Source organism: Ursus arctos, unplaced genomic scaffold (genome assembly GCF_023065955.2).
Source record: "Ursus arctos isolate Adak ecotype North America unplaced genomic scaffold, UrsArc2.0 scaffold_13, whole genome shotgun sequence".
Classification (NCBI taxonomy): Eukaryota; Metazoa; Chordata; class Mammalia; order Carnivora; family Ursidae; genus Ursus; species Ursus arctos.
Genome location: NW_026622797.1, coordinates 57,328,375 through 57,348,072, shown reverse-complemented (window position 1 = coordinate 57,348,072; position 19,698 = coordinate 57,328,375). Strand labels below are relative to the sequence as shown.

The following is a 19,698-nucleotide window of genomic DNA, read 5'->3' as shown; positions in this document are numbered from 1 at the left end:
TGAACAACAGTGAAGGATAAACCTGGAAATGGGTACATGTATAATTTTATATGCCTAAAGACTGAGGTAGTATAAATAACTGACACTGTCTTCAGACCTCATTTCTTTTTTTTCCTTCTACTGTTAAGCACCTCTAATTATACACAAATATACTTGCAATACATTCACTCTTCTGGTTGTGAAGAAATTAATGAGCAGCTCACAAAAATCTCACGAAAGTTTAGCTGGCTGCTTCAGTTTAGCAAAAATGCGTAAGACAATATATTCATATCTGAAGCACTCCAATTGCTTTCATTTTACTCATCTTATTTTCAATGCTCAGAAAAATTTTCCAAAAATCTTTATGTGGGAATAAGTTGTTTTTACACTAATAATTCAAAAAATAGGAAGATGAAATGTTTTTTTTTTTTTTTAAGATTTTATTTATTTATTTGACAGAGATAGAGACAGCCAGCAAGAGAGGGAACACAAGCAGGGGGAGTGGGAGAGGAAAAAGCAGGCTCATAGTGGAGGAGCCTGATGTGGGGCTCGATCCCAGAATGCCGGGATCACGCCCTGAGCCGAAGGCAGACGCTTAACCGCTGTGCCACCCAGGTGCCCTGAAATTTGGTTTTATAGTAGTTCTTAATGTATAAAAAGCACTGCAGAGAAGCAAAGTAATATTTTAATCATATACTCATCATGTTATCTATCAACTTTCCCTGAACTGAATGCAATATATAAACAGTACATTTTGTTTCACAATCACAGTATGGTCACCTAATATTGCTGAACACTCATTTTATAAACTGTTGAGCAAGGATATGGAAATGTATTAACATAAATCCACTTTACCTTTAAAATTAGCGAAGGATAAGTAAGCTGACTACGAATGTATGTTATAAAGAAAGGTGTTTGTCTTGTCTCATAAATTATATGTTAGCCATTCTCAAGTGACAGCCTATTATCCATTTTTTTGTTCAATAGTTCACTGCATAAATATCTTCAATTTACACTATCAAGAATTAATTCACAGATATTCTTGTTGTGACAATTAATTTCAGGATTATTTTTTCAGTTTCATAATTTAATAACAGTATAATTTTATAACTTATATAATTGATAGTGTTCCATGGCAATGCCAATCATACCCTCTAAAATGTACCATTTACTATAGGAAAACTAAAGAATCCTATGGCAGGAGGTTTGGTGAGGCATTAATATCCTGTCCTTTCACATAAGGGAAGCCTTTTTCTCATTCCCCCTGCCCCCACTTTCACATAAATCAATGCATTAAAAAGAACTATTTGCCTATCTGAACTGGCAAAGACCTAAAATCCTCATGAGGACAATTACAAAAAACAACTTCATTTATTACATAGTTACTATGGATGAATTCCGAGTTATTTGAACATCATAAAAAAGCAAAATTTATAGTAATGTTACTCGGTCATTAAGCATAAGATACTACCAGGACAGCCTGTTTAAATTTGAAAATATAAATTGTTGATTAAATTCTATACACCTTAAATTATATACTTAAAATGCTTCATTTTGATCATGATATAGTACAAGCAAAATTTTTGAGAAACTTAGGATAATGAAAGCTTAAAACATGGTAGTACATATTATTTGTTGAGTACTTATTATGTGTCAGGCATTGTACTTAACACTCTACAAAGATTATCACATTTAGTCCTTTACATAAAATAATATAGCTCTAATGTAGCACTCAATTCATTTACACCATCCAGCATATTTCAAATTAAAAGACTCAGTGATCTTGAATACTACAGAGTAGACTGTCTCAACCCTGGTTCCATGAGAGAATTAAATCTCACAAAAAATATTTGAATTACATTCTTTTTAGTTTTTCCAAAGACAGATAGTACCACTCTAGGTGGTTAGGAGAAAAGTTCACTTACTACATGCAATGGATATCTTAAGACATTAAGGCTTAATTCTTGTTAAGAAAGGCTGCTATAGAATTTTGGTAAGAACAATCATGATAATAAAACACTGACAGAGGAAGTTTTAATACCACAGTTCATTTCTATTCAACCAACATTTGTTGTAATGTATAGGTATCTTTCCAACAGTCTTTGAAATATGTCTGACTGACTACCTGATAGCTAAGCCAAAAAAATTATTCAATATTATAAATAAAAGAAAAACAGATCTGTATTCCTCTAAAGAGTGGCCTTTTTTTTTTTTTTTTTTTTTTTTTTTTTAGGGTGATGGGGAGGAGGCACATATGTAAACTGTTGAACCAATTACTTTAACTTAATAGAATTTTTTTATATTTTAAATTTATTATACTCAAAAAGCTTTCATAGAAATATAGGATTCCATTTAAGTAGACACATTACTCTGTGCCTGAAATACATTCCAGTCAGAATATAATTCAGTGAGTTGATGACAATGCTGGCTCCAAAAGAAAGGAGGAGACCAGATTGGACAAGAATGAGCTAACAGATTGTACAGCCCAATTCTGTCCCTTTGAGTGTGATATATTGTTTCAAGATGCTAAAAACCCATACTTTTTCAAAGCATATCTGTTGTGCTGGTTTTCCCATTTTCACAGAATCCTCATTATCAGAAAACTCTGCACTCTTTTCAAAGCACGTCAGACTCAGACCATATGCCACTGAATAATGCTTATCAATTGTCTAAAATGCTCAATAAAAGATGCAGCATACAGAAGAATAATGAAAGAATATGAAGACTTTTAAAAAACAAATAAAGATAATTAAATATATCACATCTGGTACAGATGTTAAAGCTAAAACATTTTCTTATAATTACCAAGGGTTAATTTCTTAAAATACACTCTGCATGATAAACCCCTCCATAGACTGAAGGGGAAAAAACTAAAATGAAAGAAACACGTTAGAACATCCTGCTGATCTACTAAAGGAAAAGAAATTTAAAAATAGTAATAATTAATTAAAGATAGTAAGTTTCCAATCTTTGCCAATACTCTTCATAATATATTCATTGCTGTCCTCTCTGAAGCCCAAAACAATGACACCTCAAAATGATTTACCATACTATTAATATATAAATATGTTTATATATGTATTAAACATATGATTACATGTGAATTAAATATATAAATAAAATCTATACAATAACATGTAAATCTTTGCTATGTCTGCTAAATAAACACAATACTATTTTCAATGTTTCCTCCTTAGCTTGTCCTAATTCTTAATGATAGCAATATCAAAACTGGTTTGTAGAGTGAAATATTAAAGATTTTTCCTTATTAATGTTTCTAACTTAGTTCACTATGCTATCGGTGGGAAATTCAAGTCAGTGTTTCATATTTATTCTGGAATATACATTTTATGCTTATTTCCATTTTGGGAGAGTTCAGATTCTAATACATGCTTGGAGAGCATTTCCATATAATTGAAAAGCTTTTAAAATGCAGATAAAGCGGATGAAACGGATGTTATAAAATTAATTTGCTAAGGTAGCATAATTTTAAATGAACAAATACTACACTAATATGAATTAAATTTGTGGAGGAACACAAGCAAAATATAAAAACAACAGCAAATTTAACCACAGAGATTTCACTTATCTATTTATAAGGTATTCAGTGTTGCTGTACTGTAACAGTAATAACAGTTAACACTTATTGAACATTTACCTCTGTTCCTGGCTTGTTTTAAGTTCATTAAATAACTTAATGCATTCAATACTTACAACAATCCTGTAAGGATAGGATTATTATTATTTTTTTTATAGATGAAGGGGTAAGTCTCAGAGGCTGAACACCCCACCAAGGGCATGTAGCTTGTAATGGGCAGGCAGCATTGAACCCAAGAGGCCTGGCTCCAGTCCATGTTCTCAACCACAATGCCACCTTCTAATTACCATAGAAATGTGATATACTTAAAATAATGAAATCATTCATTTGGCTTAGGTCTGGGCCTCACTGTTTAAGACTGTGGGCAAAAAACATTATTATGACATAAATATGTCAACTGACATATATGTCATATATATGACATAAATATGTCAATTATTACTAAGCATAAGACCTTTGCCTCTTTCTTCATTAAGACATGCATGATATCAACTATGGCAGAATAATCATATTTGTAGCTGCTCTGAATTACATAACTTATTCCATGAGGACCAACTAAGTTCAAATGTCCAATGCTCAGCAAATCTTGTGGATAATGTCTGTTTTGATACTTAATATTCTTAGCCTAGTAATTTCTCTACTGGTCAGTCACTGAGAGGTCTGGGGCCTGATCCAAATAGAAAGCACTTGGGGTGGGACTTTTGTACCACAAGCTAAATCTATTTTTTTGATAATAAAACAGATTTTCAAGTTGAAAATGCGGTTACCCTACATTAAACTCAACTTAATTTCTGGTTTTCAACAATCTCAAAGTCCATCCTCAAAGCCTGGTACTAATTTCTTACCTATAAGGAAGAGGTCAATATATATGTTGAATGAAAAACCAAATGAATCAAAAGAACGATAGAAAACTGTTATTAGGGGTGCCTAGGTGGCTCAGTCAGTTAAGCGTCTGACTTTAGCTCAGGTCATGATCCCAGGGTCCCAGGATGCAGCCCTGCATCAGGCTCCTTGCTTGTTCCTCTCCTGCTCCCCCTGCTTGTGCTCTCTCTCTCTCTCTCTGTGTGTCAAATAAATAAATAAAATCTTGAAAGAAAGGAAGGAAGGAAGGAAGGAAGGAAGGAAGGAAGGAAGGAAGGAAGAAAAATTAATTTATCATTAGTAGAAACTCTACCAAATTTGAACTTGTGTTGATTTTGAGTTGTCAGAGTTGCTGCTTGCCATGTTCATTCAGGATGTCTGAGTGCTAAATCCCGTGGGTGTTTCCCTGCTCATCTCACTAAACTTCCACTAACATTTGAAGTAGTTAAGCCCTCCTTTCTTCACAAAACTCTCTCATTTGCAGTGTTTTTAAGACTTTCCTTACTGACATCACCTTCTCGGTGCTCTTTGTCAGCTCTTCATTTTCTACCCAAGCTCTACCTTGAGTCCCTCAAGGCCTGGCCCTCTGGTTCTCCATACGCTGTTCTCAGGGTCTCATGTGCTTACCTGGGTGTAAAGGCCGCTTCTATGCTGATGCTCCCAAGTTCATATGTTCATTTCACATCCCCTGCGGATTTTACAGACTTCCTGTATCTATTTAATTGCCCTGAAGATCTTGGAAATACAAATCCAAAATACAACATCTATTGTACAACTTTTCTGTTTTTCTCCCTGCCTTGGCTCAAATCTGTCTTTTCCTTCCTCTCTCCATCCTATACTTTCAGCTCTTCCCATTTCAATAAGTGACACCATTATTTACTCAGATGTTTAGAGTTAATAACTGGGGAGTCATTCTTGATTCTTTTCATTTTCTCAACCTCCATTTTTCACCTGTCAGAAAGTCCTACTGAATTTAGGCCAAAATATCTTTCCATTCCCACTATCACCACTCTAGGTGGCCCCTAGGTCACCACCATCATTAATTCCATGCTTAACCTCCACTTCAATCCATTTTCCACTAAGCAGCAAAAGTGATCTTAAAATGCAAATTGAGTATGTAATTTGCCTAGCTTAAAACCTCTTAATTCTCCAGAGAGAATTAAAGACCCCTCCCTTAGATATCTGCTTGGTTTGTTTCCTTGCTTCCTTCAGTTCTCTAATCAAAGCTACCCTCATCATCACAGGGTCATTCTGTAAGTCTATCAATGTATAACATTCTACTGCTCAGCACTCCCTTTTCTCTTTACCCCGCTTATTTGTTTTTCCATAGAAATGATCACGATTTGACATACTTGCTTTTTATCTAATCATCTCCACAAGAACCTTAATTCCCAGGGTAGGAACTTTACCTAACACACGATAGGAGCTCAAGAGATGTTACTTTAATAAATAGATAAATGACTGTCTTCCCATAGTGCTTAGAATCAAAATCCGAGCTCTGTAACCATGGGTCTAAGGCCTTACATGAGCTGGCTTTTGCCTATCTCTGAAACTTAAATTTTACCATTTTCCTCCTAGCTTATTCTGTTCCAGCTGAGCTGATCTCAGTTCCTTTAACATCCTGTTCCCTTTACCTGAAATGCTATTATCTTCTCTCATGGTGTAGCTAACTTGTTCTTATCCTTTTGTTCTCAGCTTAAACGTTATCTCCTTAAAGAAGCTGTCTCTGACCATTTTATTTAAAGAAGTCCCACATCCCCTTATATATTTAATCTCATTTTATAGCAATTTTTATAATATTAATATTATTTGCTTCATCATATATATTTTCAAATTTCTATCTAGTTGAGCTCCTTGAGAATTGGGATCAGCTGGCTAACATAGTGCTTGGTAAAGTTGTAGATATTCAATAAATATGTTACATAAATGAACACTATACAAATTCTGGTAAGAACTGCCTATTGACTTATGTTAAAGGATTACTCTTATGGGTATTTTTGATGTAGGAGAGAAAAAATGCCTAACTATGTGATACCAGGTAATCTTGCAACTTAAACATCAGGACACTGATGTGGTGTTACAGCTCCTTTTGGGGATGACTCTAAAAACAGCTAAGTGTCAAGTATTTCCCTATCACTTTACTGCAAAGAGAGATGATGTAAATTGATGACCCACACTTTACTCTGTAGCTAAAGGGTCAAAGGGATTAGTCAAAGGGTCAGGACCTTGACAAGAGTGCTACTGGACGACAGATGGCAAGAAAGGCACAAGTTTTATGTGGATGAAATTTTAGTATGGTTCCAGAATAGACTACCTATATCCCATGAAGATGTTTACCAAAAAGTTAACAGCAGTGTGGACAATGCAATTAATAGTCAAGTGGGCAAAACGACCACTTGTAAGGATATTAGGCAGTCTCCCTTCCAGATCCCAGTGTTTCATGCAGTGAGTTCATGTATTAAGTGGTGCTGTGGTGGAAGAGATGAAAACTATGCATGGGCTAAACATGGACTTCCACTTCCTCAGGCAGACCCAGCTACTGCCACTGCTCTGTGCCTAATATGCACCAGTGCAAACATCCCTAGGCCCATTATAAAGTACCTTGCCCAGGGGACCAGATAGCTATCTGGTAGTAAGGAGGTTATATTGGATCTTTGCTATCACAGAGGGGACACCTATTTGGGATGATGTCTAGAATGGACACTTCGGATTTTGATTTTTTTCCCTGCCTACTGAGTGCTGTCAGTAGCCTCAATTGTAAGATTACTGAACACTTTATACATCATCTAAAATCTCCTATGATAATATTTCTGACTGAGGAACTCACTTTATAGAGAAAGATTAAGACAATGGATGCCATGGTATCCACTGGTCTTATTGCATCTCTCATTACCCAGAAAGAGCTGGCTTTATAGATGAATGACTCAGAGTGGCAGGTGACATTGCTTTGGCAAGGTTGGGGTGCTCTCTTGTAAAATGAGGTGTATGCTCTGAAGCAGTTATCATTAAATGATACTATTTCTCTCATTGCCAAAATATACAGTTCCAGGAACCAAGTAGTCAATGTTTTTTGCAGTCACAGCTAATAAACCACTTAGAAAATTTTTGTTTCTCTTCCCTATAATTCTAGCTGTGCTAGTTTGGAGGCTTAACATCCAAGGGATATACCAATTTACTTAGAAGCTGAAATAGCCACATCTCTCATTGTAGGAGTAAACAAGCAAAATGTGGTCATAGCGTAGTTTAGGTAACCAATTCTGATAACGAAACTGGGTTACTGCTACACAATAAGGGGAAGGAAAAATTTGGATAGACCCTAGAGAAATCTTCTCACACTACTGTATCGACTTGAAAAATTAATCAAAAACTTTTAAAGCCTTATATAGTAAGCATGTATAAAAATCCAATTTTCAATGTCTCGGGAATGTGGGTTTTGGTTACTCCAATGAATAAAGAATCTTAATTAGCTTAGGGGCTGGTTGAAGAAGTGTGCAGGTGATGTATGGTATAGAAAAAAAATCACAAATGTCTGTTTGGCTCCCCGACCTAATATGTTTGGTCATATGCTGCTGAAAAAAATACTGTGACTTCTACCTTTGCTATCTCATATATGCTCTAAGCACATTTTAACTAACATACTTTATATATTTTAACTAATTTCATTTCTCTTTCTTCTCTCTACCCTCCACTTCTGAATATAGCATGTGTTGGTTGTGGGTAACTTTATAATTTAGCTCACTGGCTAGAGAATATTGAAATGGGATTGCAAAAGAACCAGAGTGACTAGATATAATCTGCTAAAGGACTGTAAAAGACTACCTACAGACAAGCAGCATCTGAGTATCCCCTCTTGCACAGAGGTCAAAGAGGGGAAGATACTCCCTATGCCTGCTGCATTCTTGACAGTGAAGCTCAGGCATTCCAATGGTTCTGTCTTGGACGTGAAGGTTGAGAAAGTAATGTAAAAACCCAACACGAGTTTGAGGCTAACGGTGGAAGTGGTGGTTATCAAACTGAGAATCCAAGTGATATGGCAGCATACGCCCACAAACTTTTGAAATCACTTCCTGATGAGAAATATGGAAGGGTATTACTTTTCAGATTTCTCCATGCTGCAGTATGATTTCACATCAACAATACACTTGAAGCAGGTATTCCTGCTTCCTAGTACTCTGAAGATTTACTGGATTAAGAAGATGGATGGATAACTATTTTTTTTTTTTTTTTTGCCTTTGCTGACCCACCTAACCTACCTGTTGCTGCCACAGAACACCAATCTGAAACTGTGCAAGAAGCACCAAGAGGAATTGTCACTAAGCTTCTAGTCCACAATGTTATGGAAAGTAACTCTCATAAAGATTAAAGTGTTAAAAAGTCCTCCTATTTTAAGGTAATTAGGGGATTCAACAACTGAAACACCTGCTTTATAGATTTTTGGTATAATCAGATTGAATTTGCATAGCAATCAGTTGTAAAACCTCTGACATTTTGATTTTAAAGGTGATGGCTTTAAGAGGAAAGGCAAAAACAAAGCCTGGATTGTCTTATTATTGCAATGGGTTTGGTGAAACACAACGTCCGGAAATGACATAATTTCTAGCTGTCTTATGCTGGCAGCAAAAAATCTACAAAATAGCAGAAACCATGCAAGTAAATTCTAAGGTTTCTAATGAGTCTTGGTGATAAATTTTTGTGCTGAGTAAAAAATACAAAACAGAGAAGTAATTCTACACAATGGCTGAGCTGACCACGGTTTCTTAGGTCTCATACATTAAAATTAAAAAAACAGTAGGTGTGCAATAGCTGGGAAGAGGACATGAGGTTCACATTTGAGGCTAATATGAGTCACATACGTGCAAAATGCACAGACACACACACACATTTTGAATAAATATCTTAAAATATACTCAATAGGTATATACTTTGTACCTTGACTTCAAAGGAAAGCGTCCATTTGGAACATTTTTAGGGATAAGAACAAGAGAAAATATATTAAGCCTACACAGATGCTGCACATAAACTGTCAATAGTCCGTACATCTGTTTTTCACCATTTGCTCCCTAAGTTCAAGATACCGTTAGACACAACAGGGTGACTCTTTTGAACATACTAACTGAATAACACAGGACAAGAAAACTTTTGACAAAATTATTTTGATCTTAAATTATTATCTTAAATATTATTTGGTATATACAAACAACATTAAGGAAGTCATGATGAAACCTGAAAGGTAACATGATAGCAGTCACTCTACTTAAAGGAGTCATGTGATACCTTTATAGGAAAGCTAGTATTGGAGTCTGGTACTTATTAGTGAATAGGTCACCTACAGGACTATACAAGAACATTTCGAATTATTAGTTAACTAATATTAGTTAACACACAACTGTAATATATACAGTATCGTCTAACAGGTCTACTAATCTTAAATGACTCATGAGAAGTGGAAGGGGAAAATAAGCCAACTGCTGGGACTGGACACTAGTGGGTGTGAAACACTGTTTTGACTATTCTTCAGGTTGCATGAGATGATAAAGGGGAGATATGGAGAGAGGAGGAAGACAATGCAATAATTTTATTACTGATTTCATCTGCTTTTTCATCATAATAACAATGACAAAAATATTTTGAAAACAAGAAAAGCACAAGAAAGGAAAATCACTATCTATAAATCTATGGAGGGAAAGAGGAATATCTACTTTTAGAAGTAGTAGAATCACAAAGAATGATATTAACTGACTGTATCACATAAAATGCAAAAATTTCTTTTTTTTTGAGAGAGAGACAGTGTGAGCAGGGAAAGGGGGGACAGAGGGAGAGGGAGAATCTCAAGCAGGCTCCACACCCAGCCTAGTGAGGATCATGCAGGGCTTGATCTCACAGCCCTGAGATCATGACCTCAGCCAAAATCAAGAGTCAGACACTTAACCGACTGAGCCACCCAGGTGCCCCAAAATGCAAAAACATTTTTTAAAAAGATTTATTTTAGAGAAAGAGAGTAAGTGTTGGGGGGGAGAGCAGAGAGAGAGGGAGAGAAACATTTATGTATACTCCAGGCTGAGTGCAGGGCCTGGTGTGGGACTCGATCTCAGAACCCTGAGATCACAACCTGAGCTGAAACCAAGAGTCGAATGCTTAACTGACTGTGACACCCAGGCGCCCCCAAATGCAAAAACTTCTATTTGTAAAGAGCTACTATGACAAAAAGTCATCTAAGGAATTAGCAAAATTAAAATAAAAGCAGATAGAGATTAATATGTGTGTATATGTAAACAGTAATAAATAATATATGGAAAAAAGTGATATATGAAGTTTCAGGTGTGTGTCTATGTGTGTTTTAATTTGCTAAGGTTCTCACACAAATCTATAAGAAAAATGCTGTACTACAAAAGATAAGAGTACAAAAGGAATGAACAGACAAAAAAAGAAAAAAAAAGATGACCAATAGTAAATAGACACATGAAAAAAAGTTCAATCGCACAGAACTCAAGATGTACATTAAAATAACAAGGAATATTTTACCTATAATATATCAATAAATTACAACAAATGAGGCTGTAGTAAAACTGTGACTCTCATACACTGCTGACAATACATGTATCAATGGGAGAACATCAATTGGTACAACCCTTTTGGAAAATAATTAGCAGTGTATATGAGAAGCTATAACAATATCCATATTATTTGACCCAGGAATTTTAAATTTATACTGAGGAAATAAGTCTAAATAAGGAAAAACCTATAATAATACAGATGCATGGTTATTTATTTAACAGGATAGCCACATAATAGACTATAATTGTATAGACATAAAAAATTATAGTTGCTTCAATTTTAATGATGGTTACTACTTGGTTAAAGGCTAACAATAGGTTTTTAATTTTTATATTTAGTGTTTTCTAAATTTTTGAAAATGGTCATGTTATATTTTATAGAAAATTAATTTTGCAAAATTGATTCTAAGTTCCATGAGGGCAGTGAACACTCCAACAGAAAAACAAATATGAATAGCATAATATACATAGGTGATGATGTTAAAGGGAAGAGATATGGAAATAAATATGGATATAAAAATAAATATTTACAAGGAACATATTAGAAGAAAATACAACAAAATATTAATAGTGTTAAGGTGGCAGTATTACGCATTTCCTACTTTTCCCCTAAATTTCTGTAATGTTATACTAAATTTTTAATATAGATTAAAACTAAACATCATTAAATATGTAATTTCCATTATATCATAATACAAACTAATTTGACGTGTATAAGAGATAGAAATAAAACAGACTGCTTACCTCTCTTTCATCCATATTCAACCACTGCTTTGGATCTTCTTCAGTAGCCAGAAAGGCTATCAATTCCAAAGCAGTAAGACGAGTTTGACGTCTTGATGAGACAAATATCAAAACAGGTTTGGCTGGGGAATGGCTTCTAATTGCTATTGAAAAGTTGTGGAAAATAAAAGGGTAAGCTATTTATACCAGAATTTGCATGTCATTAGGATATCAAATGGATGCATGAAACTTAATGTAATTGATTTAAGTGAATTCTTAATTTGGTCATGAAATCCAGCACTGTTTGCAATACTACTTGGACCTGACAGCATATTAGAGAAATGGTAGGAAAGGAAGTGTAGCTGAACCCACCCAGGGGGAGCATACTGCCTGGACAGGGGAAATTTAACTGTGTCAGGTCTCTGTTCTATTCTGAGCTGCTGAGGAAGGTGACAGTTAACAAAATCTGCAACCCTCTAGGGACAGCTGTATATGAATACTCAGTCTAAGGTTGAGTTTTCCAGAGTTGTGTTTCTGCTCGCCTAAGCAATGATATTACAGAGTTAATTGGTCCTGGGGTGTGGGGGAGACAGTCAAGTCCTACAGAGTGATGAAAACTCTGTAAGAAAAGCCACAAAAAAATTCCTTTTATTGCTGTCATTACCAGTCGATGGAATAGTTGAGCATTTGTATCAAAAAACTAGTTAGATGTCAAACGAAGGTTTTCTGTTTTCCCAAAACATGTGTGTAAAGTTTCAAGTGGCAAGGTAAGAGAATGTGGAAGAGAGCTGAAGAGAAGCCCATGCCTGAATCTATACGTGACTGACGGCACATGGAAGGCGGACGCACAGAAGAGGAAATGAATGATTTGAAACCTGAGTAATAAGACTGAAAGAAAGAATTACCTAGAGAGCCACATAAATCATGTGACCGAACTGGAAACAAGATTTCTTTCCTACACTTTGGCTCCCAAATGCTGATAAGATGGCACAAGTAAAATTTATACTTATGTGTACATAGGTCTCTTGAAACAGAGATATTTAAAAGTTTCATATAAAAAGTTCAACCTTCTTGTAATTTCTTGTTTGAAATGTGAGCTGCAGAATTTCTTTTTATGGGTTAAGAAACAAGGTTTATAACAAAAATGTTGACATGACCTTGACTATATTTATGCCCTAAGAGTGGGAAATGAAGCTATCATAAAATCATATTTCTAAACTCAAAGAAATATAGTGATATACTACAAGTATAATAAATAGTTTATAAGGACAGCTACTGTACTGATATCATATCTAGAAAAGTGTAAGTATTTCTGTTATTTGCTATTGATTTATATAACACAAAACGCTTCACTTCAATCATTGGTATGCAATCGGCCACTCCTTAAATGAATATAAGCAATCACAATGATACCTACTATGAAAAATAAACTCATTTATGTTATTTCTCACTCGCAGTTTATCCGAATTTTACAGAATATAAATGGCAATGCTTTGATAAATCATATTAGAAATATAATGTTTAAAATACACATGTTAGTACAATATTGGTATCATTTGTACACATAATCATGAATGAATCTCTTTTTTAAACCTCAACATTTAATGGATTTTTGCTGCTGCAAGAACAGGTGTGGCTGAACAGCTCACGGCAGATTTATTGTTCATTAGTGATTTTATACAATGCTTCTGTGGAGGTGTAAATAATCTGAACTGCCAAGATTGGTCTCTAGTTCACAATCAATACTTTGCTTCTGTCATAAGGCTAATTACAGCAGCTAAAAAGTCACCTCACAACTGTCACCTCACAATCAACAGCAGTTCACATTAGTGAATTTATTTTGGAGGTTATTTTTAATTGATATAATAAATATTCCTTATGCAGCCGAAACAAAACATGTTTCAATAAAATAGGAGTGTTATTCTTAAATCTTTCCTGCTTGCCTAATTTGTTAGAAAGGGAAAACCAAAAAATAAAACAAAACACAAAAACAGAAGCACTGTAAAAAAAAAAAAGTAATGAAATTTGTAAGTTTTATGGTTTCTGGTAAAGATTATGTGATATTTTTTACACTTATAGCTCCTACTTATCATTTGTTCAAGCTACTACTGTAAGAAAATAACTTAATAGATTAAGAATGATTTAATTTCTTTTAAAAAATACATAATTTTTTTCTACTTCCAAGACAGTATCATCTATGAAATCTCTCCAATTTTCAATAGTTAATTCAACATACATGTTTTATGCCTTAACAGCTGAGGCATAACCTACATTTGTAGAAGTTGGAGAAGTATCACGCATTCAAAGAAACCCAAATTATCTGGAATGCATTTAAAGGCTACCATACAAAATGGCTGCTACTTCATTCCAAGGATCTGAAGCTTACCTTGAAACGTAGGCTTATTCATACTAGCCATACGAGGACAGTAATGTTGACCTGGGAAGCCTTGAATGTGAACTTCCAGTGGAACTGGACGTACTGATGGTCGGAAGTTGAACAAGCCCATCTAGAGTAAAAACGAGAAAGAAATTGTTTTTAGTTTTCATATTTAAGTTTATAATGTTAAGTGCCTCTTTAATCCAGCCACCTAAGCCACAGTATCAGATGCCTATTTGTCAATCTTCCACATACCTGATGGATATTGAGCCAGTCAGCAAGGTCTCTGGCATTAGCTAACGCGGTAGAGAGTCCAACTATTCTAACAGGCTTTTCTGTGTGTGAAGAGATGAAATTTGTTCGAGATACAATGACTTCTAGAACAGGGCCTCTTTCCTCCCCTAGGAAATAGGAATAATGCATGTTAATCATTTAACAGGTCCTGACGCTGGCTGCTGCACGTATGAGAATCAAAATGTGTAAACTGGTGTCAGCGTGGTACCCACCAAGCAGATGGATCTCATCGATGATGAGAATAGTGACTTGCTTCACATAGTTCCTATTCTGCCAGCTTCTGCTGACTCCATCCCACTTCTCTGGTGTAGTGACGATAAGATCAGCCTTAGCAATGGATTTCATATCGGGAGTCACATCCCCAGTGAGTTCAATAACTCTGGAAAGGAAGAGAAACGATCCCTTTCTCAGATAACACATGACAACCTTGGAAAGGCAAAAATACCTTTCAAAATAAAATTTTATAATGCTTAACACTACTTTTTGTTCCTTTGATTTCCGAAAGTTTCTGTGAGTCCAGTACAGAATATGTTTCTTAAGAATTCTAAGAGAATGTATAAATTCAAATCACCAATAATCTAACTTTTACATGGATATGAGAAGGTGTCAAACTTTGCTGTGATTATGTTTACAAAGTCTCTGCCCTATGTGTTTTTATAGAATTGAACTCATACTTCCTTCTCCGTATATTTGAATAAACACCTTTCTAAGGAGGGAATTATTAAGACAAAAAGAGGCATTCATTAAGAATATAATTATGTGTAAACTTCATTTCTTTTTTCTATAGATATTACAGGCAAATTAAAACATATTGGACATAAACAACATACGCTGATGCAAATATGTGCTACCTCATTCTAAGAAGACCCCAGTTTTATAGAGAGGAAGAGGGAAATCTGGAGGCCAACTCTAAATTTCAGGTAACCACTAAATAATTTTTACATCTGTCTTAATCCTCAAAAAACAAAAAGGGGCAAGATTAGTTCTCCCAAGTATAGTGTTCCCAAAGCTTTTGCTTATTTTTATTCATTTTATTTTTACATTTTATTTATTATTTTGAATATGTAATATATTCATATGGTTCAATGACTGTGCGGTGAACAGTCTCTAACATGTCTATCTTCCAATCACCCGGTTCTTGTTCCTAAAGCAACCACAAATTTATATTCTTTACCGTTCAAAAAAAAAAAAAAATAAGAGATAGGATGCTTTACTTAAAAATATTTTCTATAGTATCTCTGGAGATCATTCCTTCAGTATATAAAAAGTTTGTTCTTTATAGAATGATAGAATATTTTGCATTGTGTAAATGTAACAAAATTTATTTAGTCATGTTCTATTGGGCACTCAGGTTACCTGTAATCTTGCTACTAAAAACAATACCACAATGAATAACCTTGTGCAATTTTAAAAGTTAGGTTCTTTAATGGATTTCTATTTTTCTGTAAATTCTTTACATGTAAAATGCCCTCTACGTGGTTTCTGGGAGTTCTCTGAATGATATGAAAGAAAAATAAAGAGATAAAACTTACTTTTCTTCTGCTTTAGAATTTAAAAATTTTTAGAAAATTATCTTGCCAATAAAAGTATTCATATTAAATAATTTAAGGACTTTCATTTTTCAACATTAAAACAATGGGAATATTGCTAACATTTTAACACTAATTACAATACCTTTAAATAAAAGACTATGAAAATCATTGTAAAAGCATTCAACAGGTTTATGCAAATCTTTCATCTGTTGGTCCTTTTAGATTATTCAAAGCATATCTTCTGAATAAGCAAGAACTTACTTTTTGCCAAGTTTTTCTTCTATTCTAACTTTCCAATCATCCATTCTTTCACGTACAAGGGCTTTTAAGGGTGCAATATAAACTGCCTGAAAGGGGAGGGAGGGTAGAGAGATCTCATGAAAATAGTGCCATTTTCAAATAAAGGTAAACTCTGTCTGCATATGACAGTGTGGTTTAAAAACATATCATTTATTACAGAAAAACTTAAAATTTTAAATTAATGGGAAGTCATTAACTTGCTCAAACTACCTTTATCCAAAGTAGGACGGAAATATAATACATCATAAAAATGATGCCATAGAAAATGTTAAATATTAAAAAAAAAACACTGAAGGTATTTTCCTTAGGTATTTTATATTCTGATGAAAATAAAAGTTTTTCCTAGTATAATGACCAAGAATTATCGGAATTTTAACTCTTCCATGAAAAAGTTACTACTTTTGAAATTCTAAAGAGAGATAAATATGGTTTTTAAATTTTAATGCAGATTTTATGGAAGATGACAGTCACACATTTTAGGTATTCTACCTTTTAATAACAACAACAATTGGTCTTTAATAATCCAAACTTAGAGACCGTTCAGTGAAAAACAAAATTCTTTCCTTTATAAAATTTTTCAAATTTAAAGTAGAGCTCTAGTGTTGTATTAACATGTCTTATAATGGATCGATAACCACAAAACAGACTGAGAAGCAGGAAAACTTCAAGTTAAGAAGGGAAGAAAAGTCACTAATTGAAAATCACTGAAAAAAGAAGTTAAAACATTTATAAAATAATAAATGATGAGGAAAATACCATATAGTTCCAATCACAATGTGTGAATTAGCTTTCTTGAAAAATAATACTTCTAAACTATGAGTATGTACTTCACATTTCAAGAAAGCATAAAGTCAATACTTATTTCACTCACCATGTTATTTTCCATCAATAATATGGCCATTTGCAGAAATGTGGAATAAGAACTGTATTTCATGTGTATAATCAAACTGTATTTGTTAAAGTATTAGCATTTTTTTATAGCAAAAGGATTTGATTACAAGTCATTATTTATCTTATAAATATGGCTATGAATTAGGTATCTTACAATGAGGAAAGGACATGTGGGAACCGACATGTACATTAGAAACCCAACTAGAGGACTCCGAAGTTTAAAATAAATTTTTTTCTGGCCAGTTATTTTAATACCGATCTGGTCCCCCCCAGAACATTCACTAAGAGATTGACAAATCTACTCATTGAACCCTGCTGTGTGTTTAGAACTGGCTAGTTTGCAGATTATGAAATGCGTCTTCTCATTTAATGGAAGCATGTAATTCCTTCAAACAGACCTTTGAAGTAGGGTACTTGTTGAAGACTCTGAAAATGGCTAATTCGGCCGCAACAGTCTTTCCTGATCCAGTAGGTGCTCCAAGTAGGACATTACAGTCTGTGTGATACAGTGTATGAAATATCTGTGTCTGTACAGGGTTAAAGTGGCTAAAGTTGTACAGTGCTTCATATGCTTCACATCCCAAAGCTGTGATTGGTAAAGGCTGAAGATCCAGTAATTCTGAAAAGTTGAAAGAAGTACTGCCATAACTGGAAAAAACGCACAATACTAAACACTCTCAGGAATAAATTATAACAATCCTTAATTCATTGGAGGGGGAAAAAGGCCTAACAAATTTTTATATACTAGTTACATATCTTTTTATCTTCCTGTTACCATATTTATAATATTGACATATTGGAGGCTTTTCTGGGAGAGTTCCCCATATACCAACTCTAATATGACTATATGGCTCTTTTCCAATCAGGAAAGTAATCTGAATGACAGGTATATGAAAATATACGTAGTGTAGAAGAAAATTAAATCTACCCCAATCTGTAGAAAAAGGAAAACCATCTGCAAACTGCAGTACTAGAATGGTTACCAATAATAAATTTCCTTTGATCTGTTAGAAAACTGACCAAACCAGAATGGTTGAGTGAGCTATTGGTTTAGACAATGTAAACTAAAATAAACTTAAAATAATTACAGGAAGAAACTTAGGTGGGAGTTTCAAATCAGAGAATGAATGGGTAAAAAAGAACTGCATTGAGAAAACACTGAAAGAAACAAATTTAGTTGTATCTCATTATATAAACTAGAGGTCTAGGAGATTAGACAGTTAAAATGATTTAGAGAAATGAAGTTATATACTCTTGAAATTAACAGACACTGTATTGTCCCATAATCCAGAAAAGTATCAGTTAGAAAACTGGAAGGCAACTTTACTCTCAGGATTCTTTCATGGAGGATGATTCTACCCATTTGAAGTTTGAATAAGGAGGAAAAAAAAATCTGTAAGGGGACATGGTGATCTGTATCTGTGTGAGATATTCATCAATTTCAAAACAGAAAGTGTAGAGAATTCTCAAAAATTGTACTTAAAGATAAAAAGCTATTTTTAAAATATTATCTTAGCCCCACACCTCTGTTCTATTACATAGGTAATTGAGAGCTGAATGCATAAATTTCCTATAGCAGATTATAGTCTACTAAATTTTCTGTAGTACTGAAAATCAAGAAGGGAGGAAGTCTTAACTTGCAATGCTAATCAAAGCATAGACATTCTTAACAGGAACTAAAAAATAAACATTTTGGTTTATGCTGACAATGCTAAATTATGATGATTCACTTCTGTGAAATGTGAGGAACTTTCTTGTTTGATTTAGGCTCAACAGGGTGCCTACACACACCCACATAATCACACACCCATACTCACACCCACATTCAGCCAAATAGAACTGGGAATCATTGAGGTTACATCATGCATTTCTAATATCAACTGAGATATCACGGTGGTGCATTTACTGCTTTTTAAAGTGTAGTCAGAAGTCAACTAATTATATAAATAAGGTGATATGTGCTTGGCCACTCAACAGAGAAGTGATTAAATGAGCATTAAAATATACTGTTACTGCATGTTAAAATCAAGTACTGCACTCAACGAGATCTAGTACTGATGATGGTAGCATATATTTTAAAATTAAAGCAGCAAACATTTTTATATATTTTGAGATTATAGATATCATATAGGCATATTTGATGGAAGAAAAACAGAAAGGTCCTCTTCAATGAGTTTATCAGTAGACACTGCAATCTCATTATTTCTCTATGTTGACAAAATTTTAGTTCTGTCAAGATATCAAAGTGATTTTAAGCTGTAGTCTAAAGTATTTCTCTTTAAGATAAGCTAAGATAATAAACAAGGTACACATCTGACAAAAAATGGCAAAGATTAAAGTCACATTAATGTCTACTTTCATTTCCCAAAGGACTGTTAAAAAATGTATTCATTAAAAGTAGAAAGGAATAACATTTTTATTTTGAAAACAGTTTGTTTTCAGAGGAATTATATGAAAAAAAATGACCTTTATTTTTCTCTAAGTTAAGGGCCTCTTGAAATCATTAATCATCAATTATGAATTCTCAAGAAGAACTACACTTAAAAACTAAATTAATAGCTTAATCTAAAGATATTTTAAAAATAGAAT

At 34.0% G+C, this 19,698-nt stretch overlaps 1 protein-coding gene across 7 annotated transcripts in view; it reads right to left on the bottom strand.

The window, feature by feature from the left end:
- ASCC3 (activating signal cointegrator 1 complex subunit 3) overlaps positions 1-19,698 on the bottom strand; it is a 317,566-nt gene that overhangs the window by 90,647 nt on the left and 207,221 nt on the right. For all 7 annotated transcript variants that reach the window (XM_026511731.4, XM_048225883.2, XM_048225882.2 and 4 more), the window contains 6 exons: positions 17,508-17,728; positions 16,180-16,265; positions 14,599-14,765; positions 14,348-14,493; positions 14,102-14,222; positions 11,737-11,879 (listed from right to left, as the gene is read on the bottom strand). In XM_026511731.4, the coding sequence (XP_026367516.2) occupies positions 11,737-11,879; positions 14,102-14,222; positions 14,348-14,493; positions 14,599-14,765; positions 16,180-16,265; positions 17,508-17,728 (884 nt within the window). The remainder of the gene's footprint in view (positions 1-11,736; positions 11,880-14,101; positions 14,223-14,347; positions 14,494-14,598; positions 14,766-16,179; positions 16,266-17,507; positions 17,729-19,698) is intronic.